Genomic DNA, 11405 nt, shown 5'->3' with positions numbered 1-11405 from the left:
CTCTTGCCAATTACCTCCCATTGAGGAAAGGACAATTGGGGTGGGGAAGGGGGGTGGGTTTGGCAGGGGAAGGGAGGGGAGGGAGGATGAGTTGCTTTTGGGGAAGACGACTTAAGAAGTCTTATTTTTTTCTTTTTATGGTTTAATTGGGTAGGAGGAGAATGCTTACTTTATGGGCACTCGAAGACGGTGGGTTGAAGTGAGATCAAATGTATTTTGGGTATTTTTGGGCAAATGAGAACGAGTATCACTTTTTGGTGCAGTTTTTGGGGGCATTAATGCTTATTGGAATGGAGTGAGTAACATGCGTTTTAGATGTTTACAGCAAATGTTAAAAAGTTGTCTTCAAGACGGTGGACTTAAGTGAGATCAAATGTACTTTGGGTATTTTTGGGCAAATGAGAACGAGTATCACTTTTTGGGGCAGTTTTTTGGGCACCGATACTTATTGGAATAAATGGTTATGAATACGTCTGTGTCAGTTTCAGCAAATGCAAAGAAGTGATATTATTCAATATGAGGAGCCGTTGCAAAGGTACCATTTAGACTACCCAGAATATAAATGTATACTGTGTTAGTTATGTTTAGGGCAAATGAAATGTAGGAAGGCTTTAGGGCATTGATGTGGTGAGGCATCATGGGTAATTTCGTGGCAGTCTGCAATAATGAAAACTAAAAGATACCCATAGTACCATGACCCTTGCAGTGGAGATATAAATCGACTGTGACGTATCGGTACAAATATATTTAAAAGTAAATCTAAACAAAGAAAGAGAAAGTACAATTTAAACTGGCTAGATGAGAAACAAGTAAAAATAATAATAAAGATAACAATATGAGAAATCCAGTTGGACTGATTTTAGGCGTCAGATGTGGGCTATGGGAGACGATAGCAGGAGCCTTCATTTTATATGTCCCTTCAGGGCAGAGGAGTGAGGAATCCAGAGAGGAAACTAATGATCGAGGAATAGGAGAAGGGAAAGAGAAGGAAGTTCCCCAGCAACACTTGTAATGAATTCTCTCTCTCTCTCTCTCTCTCTCTCTCTCTCTTGTGGTTGGCGTTCTTTCGCATAAGCTTTCCTATAAAGGAAAACACTAGTTATTTAGTGACAATGACAAACGCCGTCTCTCTCTCTCTCTCTCTCTCTCTCTCTCTCTCTCTCTTTAGTGATGTTCTTGAATCCTGTTAGTGAAAAGGAAAATCCTCGGTAACTACTACAAACATAGAAATTCTCTCTCTCTCTCTCTCTCTCTCTCTCTCCTCTCTCTCTCTCTGCTGTTCTTTCATAACCCTTCCTATAAAGGTAAAAACCAAATGTTTTAATAACACTGATCGACCCCTTCTCTCTCTCTCTCTCTCTCATTTCTTCCTCCCTTACTCTCTTCTTCCTCGATCTCTTTTTGTTTCCCTTCTCCTTCCTCGTCTTTTAATTCCTCCAACTTTCTTACTCCTTCTCTCTCTCTCTCTCTCTCTCTCTCTCTCAGAGCTTCCCGTGAGTGATGTTCTTAAACGCTCTGGTAATGTGACCCGAGTAAGCTGACACTGTGTACTCTGAGTAATTAGGAACTATGGCACTTATCCTTCGAGGAGTGAAAGGGGGGGAGAGGGGGACACTCCACGCACTCCCAGGACGTCTTTTGGGCCGGATTTCATTCCGGTTGGCCCTCGTTTCTCACTCAATGCCTTTCTCCTTCCTCCTCCTCCTCCTCCTCCTCTTGGTCTCACCTCTGCCTAACTTCCTCACATCTCTCTTTCTCCTCTTTTAGGTCATTGGTTAAATGCTCGTCGACTCCATCTGCTGAGTCTCTCTCTCTCTCTCTCACTCTCTCAGTAGTGGAGTCCATCTGCTGAATCTCTCTCTCTCTCTCTCCTCTCTCTTTCTCCTTTAAGTCTAGTAGTGTACTTATGCCCTCAAAAATACCAGTGTTTATTCTGCGGTCACCCTCTCTTACTCTTCTCCCTCCTCCTCCTCCTCCTCCTCCTCCCCCTCCTCCTTCCCCCCCTTCCCCTAGCCCTCTCACTCTTCCCACACCGCCCCCACTCCCCCCATCCTCCAGGGCCAGCAGCAGCAGCAGCAGCACTCCACCCTCCCTCCCTCCCTCCCTCCCTCCCACCCTAGCTCAGCTCAGCCCCTCCTGTCTCCAATTGAATACCAGCTTTACAAAGCATAGTGATAATAAAGTTTAGGGTAGCCATTTAATACGAGACTCTCCACGGCAGCCCCGTGTCACAGTGCTTCACACCCACGGGTCGCCCCGTCGACGGGCGCCCCTAGAGCTGGCGGCCGCGCCGAGCGAAAACTTGTGGGGCGGCGAGCGATGCCCTGTGGCACGCCGGGGCGTAACGAGATGGGAGGTCTGGCATCAACTGTCGCAGTGGTGAGGATAAATCTCGTCCCACCGTGTGCCACCTCTCAGCCTAGCGTTTATTTTCTTTAATTAATAGCGTTCCTCTTTCTTGAGCGGGCGGGTGGAGAGAGAGAGAGAGAGAGAAGAGCGGGGGGGGGGGGGGTTTGAGGGGCGGAGGGAGAAAGGGAACCCGCATAGAGGGATGGTGGAATAGGGGTATGGAGAGAGAGAGAGAGAGACTGAGAGGGGGGAGTGGATGCCTCCAGAATGGGACATGTCTTCTTGCGTCTTTTCTCCCCCTCCTCCCTTCCCCTCCCCTCAACTCCCTCACCCCTTCCCCTCAGCCCCTCACAACGGAACCGATTGTTAAAGTCATTCATTGAGAGAATGGCAGTGGTGTGGGAGTGCTGGAGCTCTCTCTCTCTCTCTCTCTCTCTCTCTCTCTCTCTCTCTCTCTCTCATTTCTTCCTCCCTTACTTCCTTGATCTCTTTTTGTTTCCCTTCTTCCTCGTCTTTTAATTCCTCCAACTTTCTTACTCCTTCTCTCTCTCTCTCTCTCATTTCTTTCTCCCTTACTCTCTACTTCCTCGATCTCTTTTTGTTTCCCTTCTTCTTCCTTAACTTTTAATTCCTCCAACTCTCTCTCTCTCTCTCTCTCTCTCTCTCTCTCTCTCTCTCTCTCCAATTAACCATTCAAGGTTTATGTCTAGCTCTCTCTCACATACAAACACCCTCTCTCTCTCTCTCTCTCTCTCTCTCTCTCTCTCAGTGCCGTATACGTCTTTACAACTTTTTTCCTCCCTCCTCCTCGGAAGGAAGGAACGAACACCCCGAGTTGGGTGGGCGTCGTTAACTTCGTCTGGAGTCGGAGTTTGGACAGATAGATTGACAGGGAGGAGACGACGGGGCAATCGGAGGTGTTCACGGCCGCTAAGGGCACAGATGATCATCGGCGGTTCCTCTCCTTCCTCACTTTCATTATTCTTCTGTCTGTCTGTCTCTCTCTCCTTTCACAGATCGGTGGCAGGTCTGTTTACTTCCTAAGGGAGGAGAGAAATTGATCCTTTGGGTAATAGGCTGTAGAAGGGTTTTCCTTTCTATATATCGGTTGTTTCGAAATTAGAGGGGCCCCCCCCCCCCCCACCCCCCCCATCGGCCGCCTTCACAGAACAAATGGAAAGTCATGAAGTTTTCTGGTATAGTCTTTCTCCAAGTACATTATCTTAAGTTTTTATTAAGCTTTTTTTCATTTCTTGTATTTTCAGACTGAGTGATGGAGTTAGATACAGACATGGCTAACAACACGGAGGAAATCAGGTGGATTGACCGAATCCGGGCTATAACCTTCAGAGAGGCCAGGGATGCTGTGGCATCCTTCATTTCACGTTGCTGGATAGCTAAATACATTAAAAGAGATGAATCCTTTATTAAAAGGAACTGGAACAAAATTCCATATGACTGTCATCGCGAAAAGAGTGAGAATCTTGGAAAGCCTGAAGTCCTTTCTCAGGAGTCAAAAGGCATCATACCTGAGGCAGCGGGTAGACCAAGACAGTCTTTACGTATATTGGTGCTTGAACTAGAAACAAAAACGGGAAAGAAGAGAAGTTATAGTGCTATATATTGTGAGTTGAAAAAATCTGGTATCAAGCCATTTCATGTTATCAGCAAGCCCAACATCACTCAGCAACAGAGAGAAGACCATGCATGGTTTTGTGGTTCATTTCTTAAAGAGTGGGATGAAGCTGACTTTCTTTATGTTGCCGCATCAGATGAATTCTTCATTTACACAGTCAGGAAGCCAAATCATAAAAATGACATCATTTGGGCTGCAAAGTTGGATGATATCAGCGATGACGTGCGCTACCACCAAGTTGTGAAATTTCCTGAATGTTTGGGAATTTTTCTTTGTTTCACTGCCAGATGGTTAATGTGGATCAAAGAAAACGGACAGTCATGGAATGTGCTGAAGAAGTCACATTTTTGCATGATAAGGCATCTTCAAGGCTCTTCAGCTGAACACAGGAGCTGCTTCAAAACAGTAGTATCGCTTTCTTCTTGTAAAGTGAATTTCCAGGTAGCCCCCCTGACCTTAATGTGTGTGAAAACATTAGTAATATCTTGAAGATCGTGTTGAAGCGCACGGTATACCAAGCCTAGACGACCTGGGAAGAGAGGTGACCGAAGTGCTCAGGGAAATAGAGTTTGAGTCTCAGCTTTTTTGCTGTGGTACAGGCAGATGGAGGCCACACAAAATATTAAATACTCAGAGAGAAACTTAAATAAATACCTGTTCTGAATTACTTTTGATTTTGTCCATATCAATTTTAGTTTATGCTGTAGGGGGAGGTCTCTAATTTCAAAACACCCTGATGTCCTTTAATATCCAATTCGCTCTACCTCAAAATTAATATATGTTCATATATGTTACCGAAGGGGAATTTTTTAGTTGATAATAATTTGATCCTCCCGTGGATTCGAACCAGCAGATAAGCAGAAAAGATCATGACTGCAGTGACATTATTTTCATATTTGTTAAATGAAGGGGAATATTTTTAGTTGATAATAATTTCGTTGCCTCACGGGCGCGAACCTATACAGGAACCAAGAAATCAGGACGTAAAGTGAAGCATTCTAACCTCTCGTGATAGCTGTGTGGTTAGAGTGCTTCGTTGTAAGTCCTGAATTCTTGGTTCTGTGGTTCGCGCCTATGAGCCGACGAATTTCTTATCAACTAAAAAATTCCCCTTTGGTTAACATATATGAAAATATATTAATTCCGAGGAAGAGGGAATAAGATGTTAAAGGACATTTGTAGCTTAATGTGTATAGTGTATATATATATATATATATATATATATATATATATATATATATATTATATATATATATATATATAAATAATATATATAACAAACGTCCTTTGATATCCAATTCGCGCTACCTCAGAATAAATACATTTTCATATATGTTAACCGAAGGGTTTTTTTTTTTTTTTAGTTGATAATAATTTCATCCTCCCGTGGATTCGGACTGGCGGACAGAGGAGAAATCAGTACTTCAGTGACATTACATTAACGGCTTGGCCAACAAAGAAGTTCAATATATATATAATATATATATATATGATTATATTAAATATATATATAATTATATATATGATATCATATATATATATTAAGGTTATGTATAGTTGTAAAGTATATATACTATATATATATAGTAATAACATATACCTAATATTTACATATAATTATAGCTATATATAGGGTTAAAGTCCATAGAAGTCACGGGTATCTGGGAATAATAATAAGAATAATAATAATAATAATAATAATGATAATAATGCATTTGACAAATATACAACGAAACCAAGATCCATAGCATCTCATTGCATCCGAATCGCTGAAGGACACTGACGAAACCGCCAAAAATTCCTCGAGAATCACCGTCCGTCAGGAATTCGTCAATGAACCACCTTATATGTGGTACACACTCACGTTACCACGGACGACCCGAGAGACACGGCAGACACAGAACAGAGAAGAATTAAGCCTTTGTGTGCGACTGGCAACACTTTTGCCTGATGTCACCGAGAGAGACGAAATATGCGACGGAAGAGATGATCGTCTTCGGTGGCCGACGTCATTTTTCCTATTTTTCTGACGTTTTATGTAACGATCTCCTATTTTGAGGTAGGATTCACGAGGCTTGGATGCACACTTTCTTTACGTTCCATAAATTCAATGAAGGTACTTCCTTTTCTTTTCTTTTTTTTAATTGATTTGGAGAAAATTTGAAAAATATAGAATTAACATTGAGATATTTTTTCCTTTTTCAATTAATTTTGAGGAAATTTGAAAGATAGAAAATCTAACATTTAGATACTTTTTTCCTTTTTTCAACCAATTTTGAGGAAATTTGAAAAATATAAAAGTAACTTTTTCCTTTTTTCAATAAATTGAGGAAATTTGAAAAATAGAAAATCTAACATTTAGATACATTTTCCTTTTATTTCAATAGAATTAATATTTAGATACCTTTTTTCCTTTTTTCCAATTAATTGAGGAAATTTGAAAAATATAAAATCGGACATTTTTTCATTTAAGGAACTCATTTATCTCTCCATCTTTGTTTGAAAAATAATAAAATGGATTTGATCATTTAACGCTTTACTGAATTTTGAGAAAATTCTTAAAAAATACTGGAGTAATAATTTCAATTAAGGTTTTAATGAAAGTTATCACTAAAATAACCGTATATTCTGCTATTATCATTAATAATATGAATTACAATATAAATTTGATTGAAAAATGCTTGGTCCAGGCTACCCAGATGGGCAGTACGTAGTCCTCCTGGTCCACTGACTTATTCACCGATAACAAGAACACCAAGAGCTGTAATAGCCAGAGAAAATACCACATTACACACCTGTTAACAACACGACCTAACTTTTAGGAAATTATATTCACGCACAAATGCACTTAAAAATCAAATATCTTGACTACACTTTAGCTGCAGGTACTAACAAAATTTCAATCCTTAACAACTGAAAAATGATTATTAAATAGTGTGGTGAACACGAAATAACTATCAATTTAGCGCTAAGTACGTAAGTTAGCATGAATATACGATAAGGTTTCCAGTAACAAAGTGAGGACAGAGAGTGCAGCGAATTATTCATACAAGATAAACAATTGCTAAGCTCACTACGGAACTCGCCTTAATAAAACCGATAATGAGGGAACCCGCCGGCAGTTGAAGCTCTCTGCTGTATTGAATAGTTCATGGCTGTAGCCTAGAGGAGTAGATGGTGTAGATAGATGAGCCGAGCTATCACAGGAGCACTCCGAGGATGAGAATTTACTTATTCCATTTCTTGGTTGTTGCGAAAATTTATGATATTTAAAAAAAATCCTCTTGAAGGAGCCAAAGAGGTTAAGTGGTAGTCTTGACGTGGCGGAAGCAGTAAGAAGAATCTGCTTTTTTCTAAGACGTTGCTGTTCACCTCAGCTCGTATTTAAGTTTCTGTAACGGCAAGTTGTTTGGCAGTTACGTCCTTACATACAAACAACCAGAGGACCTCTTAGAAACTGGGTTATCAATTATCAGGTTATTTAAAGTGAATTCCAGCTGCTAAGATTGTTTATCTATGTAAACATAATAAACATTAAGGAATTTTTATTGAATTTTCATACAGACGCACTGGTTTTTAAGCAAACAAACTAAATGGTATAGCTCCCAATGGCATATTTAATAAAGTATAATATATATATATATATATTATATATATATATATATATATATATATATATTATTATTATATATAATTACCTAAGGCAAGGCGGAAGACATATTATACATACCAACCAGACCCCATCAAATGATACAGTGACGGAAGTACGTACCGCCGCTTGTACCATAAAATACGTGCCTCGCGCTCATGTCATGCATGCCGCGAAGGTCTGCCATCGTCGGTATGCCCCCTGCCTATATTATACCTTGGCTTTCATAAGGGCGTCGCTTAAAACGTCAGTATTTAGTAGTAACTTGAGGCATCGCGGGACGAGGCCGACTCTTTGACGTCAGGACGTATTTTCGAGGGTGGGCCACGTTGACGGTAATTGAATCGGCTAGCAATCTCTCTCTCTCTCTCTCTCTCTCTCTCTCTCTCTCTCTCATCTCTCTCTCTCTCTCTCTCATGCTTCTTATTTCAGGATTGGTTCTAAGGATGCTTTATTTTCTCTGTATTTTATGTCATGTCTTTATTATCGTCGAAAATGGTTTATATAATTTCTCTCTCTCTCTCTCTCTCTCTCTCTCTCTCTCTCTCTCTCAATGGAATGTCAAGTGGATTTCGTCTTTAGGATCTTTCTTGTTTTCTCTCATTTTCTTATTTCAGATTATTGTTTCAAGAAGATGTTAATTCTCTCTCTTCCTCTCTCTCATCTCTCTTCTCTCTCTCCGCTCCTCTCTCTCTCAGATGGATTCCAGGTTTTGACTGGGTTCTCTTTTCTCTTTCATTCTCGTTTTCTTCTCTCTCTTCAATTTGCCAATGTCGTGAATTTTTTAAAGATTGTTTTCTCTTCTTTCAACGTATTTCAAGATGTATGCTGAAAGATTTAATCTCTCTCTCTCTCTCTGACGCAACCTGGTTTTAAAGATGCTTCAGTTATTCCGTCTGTCTATGCGCCTGTCTCTCTCCTGCTGTCAAAAGTGATTTTACGGTTGCTTTAGTTCTCTCTCTCTCTCTCTCTCTCTCTCTCTCTCTCTCTGGTGCCAAGAGGAGGGATCTTGCGGGTGTTTTTATCTCTGCTGTCAGAATCTCTTTATGTTTCTGACAAATTCATTTGGTCCTCCTATCTGTTCTGAAGGGGTTACTTCCTTTGTTCTGTCAAGGCGGCTTCTGCGTAGTGATTTCCTACTACGGTTTAGTGTCTTTGTTTATATATGTATAATATATACGTATTTACTTGAGGTTTTTCCACGGCAGGCGACTCGGGCCTAACATTTCATTGGGTTTTACCCAACATTTAATTCGTCTACCCCTTGCAATAATAATAATAATAATAATAATATAATAATAATAATAATAATAGTAATAATAGAAGACAAAATAAAAAAAAATTGTCAAGCATCAAGACCTGAAAATAGAAATAAGGAGTTTATGGGATATGCCAGTGGAAATTGAACCCATGATTTCATAGGGACACTAGGAGGCACGATCCCAAGATCCCTGAAAAGGAACCTGGAAAAACTAAAGCCGTAGTAACTCCAGGACTCACGCAGAAGAATGTGCTACTAGAAACAGCGCACGTAGTGAGAAAAGTGATGGACGCCTTAGGAGGGCATGATGCACCCCGGAAACCCACACTATAAAAATCACCCGGTCGAATTGGAGGATTGTTATAGACCCCCCTCAAAAAAATTAATAATAATAAATAGATAAATAAAAATAAACAGATAAATAATAATAGTAACAATAATAATAAACATACAGTTATTTTTCATCTAGAGACCTTCTTCAGACACACAATTCAGGTTGAGTTTGCTAAAAGGAATGAGGTATAGGCCACTTTCAGTGATAATAATAATAATAATAATATTAATAATAATGATAATAATAATCTTACTATAATGGTGTTATGTCTGTCCGTCCGTCTGTCATTCAATCACGGCTAAACGGCTGGTACGATGGGCATAAAATTTGGCAGGGTTATAGTGGGGACCCTTAAGATGGTTTATAATAGGGTTTCATCCCCCCCACCCCCCTACGCCTTCCGAAGAGGGTGGGGGTGAGAAGGTATTCCCTGAAACGGGACTGGTTATGCTCGTAATGATAATGATAATAATAGCAGGGAAAGGATTGCTTTGGGTTGTTAGCAGTATGCTGTATCATAGATAATAGATGCTGTAATATTGCTCGATAATTATAATGATAAAGCAATTGACATCATTCCATCGGCGGTAAAATGCAACTCGAGAAGAAACACTACACGAAATTTCGAGAAACAATAAAAATGAACTTGTGAAGCCATAAATCATAATCGATAACGGCAATTCACACTTTCCAGACAATTAGACGATTTGATGTGTCTGCAGAGTCACCCCGTCCGACGTCATAATTGCCCGTCTCTCTGTCTCTGCTTCTCCGTCTGACAGACACACAAATGATCCCCCAGGGCGTCTGTCGGTCTGACATAGACAGTGAAATATCTCACGATAAATGGCTCTTTCTAGGTATATTGTGCAAGCTTTTTTTTTTCTTCTAAATACTGTTCAGCAGATATTTTTGTGAACAGTTTTTTTTGGAAGCGTATATATATATGTATATATATATATATATATATATATATATATATATATACTATAATATATCATATGTGTTGTGTGTGTGTGTGTTTATATATATTTTTTGTAGCGTGTGATATATATATATATATATATTATATACTATATATATATATATATATGATATATTTGTAGCGTTTGGAGCGATATAAAGAGAATTTATGGTTTTAACTTGATTTGGTTCAACGATATATTTTTGTGGCGTTTGAGATCGACATATTTAAAAAGAGTAAGTTAACAAATGGATAAATCAATAGCAAAAGTATGTAAATGATTTTATTAAAATTTGGGGAGAATTGTATGAGGGGAGTAAATGCATTTGAATGTCTCCTGAACTTCTGAAGTTCCAATTGCATGCCATCCCGTGGGAGGCAGTTCCGCAATCCTGTACAGTGAGGGGAAGCGCCTCAGTGGCGTGGTCAGTATGGTGTCGGCGCACCACCTCGGTGGCCGTCAGTTCGATTCTCGGGCATTCCATTGAGGTGTGAGAGATGTGTATTTCTGGTGATAGAAGTTCACTGTCGACGTGGTTCGGAAGTCACGTAAAGCAGTTGGTCCCGTTGCTGAATAACCACTGGTTCCATGCAACGTAAAAACACCATACAAACAAACAAACAAACAATAAAGGACCTCTGGAACATTTAAAACATATTGGTGCTGCCGCACAGTTAATCTGGTCGCTCTTGGTAGGATAATGGGGAATTTCGTCGCCGTTTTTATTTTGTTCATTTATTTATTTATTTACTTTTTCACATCAAGTTTTGCCTCTTCCTGTGCTCTTACATTTTGTACTTTGAGTTTATTGTTGCCTCGGCAGTTTCAAACTGTAATTATTGGTGTTATTATGAATGACTTTTCTCATTAGAAGAATATTTTTTTCTTTCCTTTGAGGAACTTTATCATAAATGCTTTGACCCTTCAAAGTCTGACTTGTGTATGGCATGAGTTGTTATTATTATTATTATTTTTTTTTTTGTCTAGCACAGTCATTCTATACGACTAGTGGTCTTTATAGTGTCGGGTACCGAGTTGCAACCTGCCTCCTTAAGAGCCCATCACTTTTCTCACTATGTGCGCTGTTTCTACATAGTAGCACACTCTTCTGCATGAGTACTGGAGCTACTTTGGCATCTAGTTTTTCCAGGTTCCTTTTCAAGGAACTCGGGATCGTGCCTAGTGTTCCTATGATTATGGGTACAATTTCC

General features: G+C 39.7%; 1 protein-coding gene across 1 annotated transcript in view; it reads left to right on the top strand.

The window, feature by feature from the left end:
• Window positions 1–1906: 1906 nt before the first annotated feature.
• The window catches only part of LOC135226692 (WAS/WASL-interacting protein family member 3-like), an 18195-nt gene continuing 8696 nt past the window's right edge, over window positions 1907–11405 (top strand). The window contains exons 1-2 of the mRNA XM_064266401.1: window positions 1907–2138; window positions 2222–2379. Coding sequence (XP_064122471.1) covers window positions 1907–2138; window positions 2222–2379 — 390 coding nt within the window. The remainder of the gene's footprint in view (window positions 2139–2221; window positions 2380–11405) is intronic.

This window comes from Macrobrachium nipponense, chromosome 15 (genome assembly GCF_015104395.2).
Source record: "Macrobrachium nipponense isolate FS-2020 chromosome 15, ASM1510439v2, whole genome shotgun sequence".
NCBI lineage: Eukaryota > Metazoa > Arthropoda > Malacostraca > Decapoda > Palaemonidae > Macrobrachium > Macrobrachium nipponense.
This window is presented reverse-complemented; position numbering and strand designations above follow the sequence as displayed.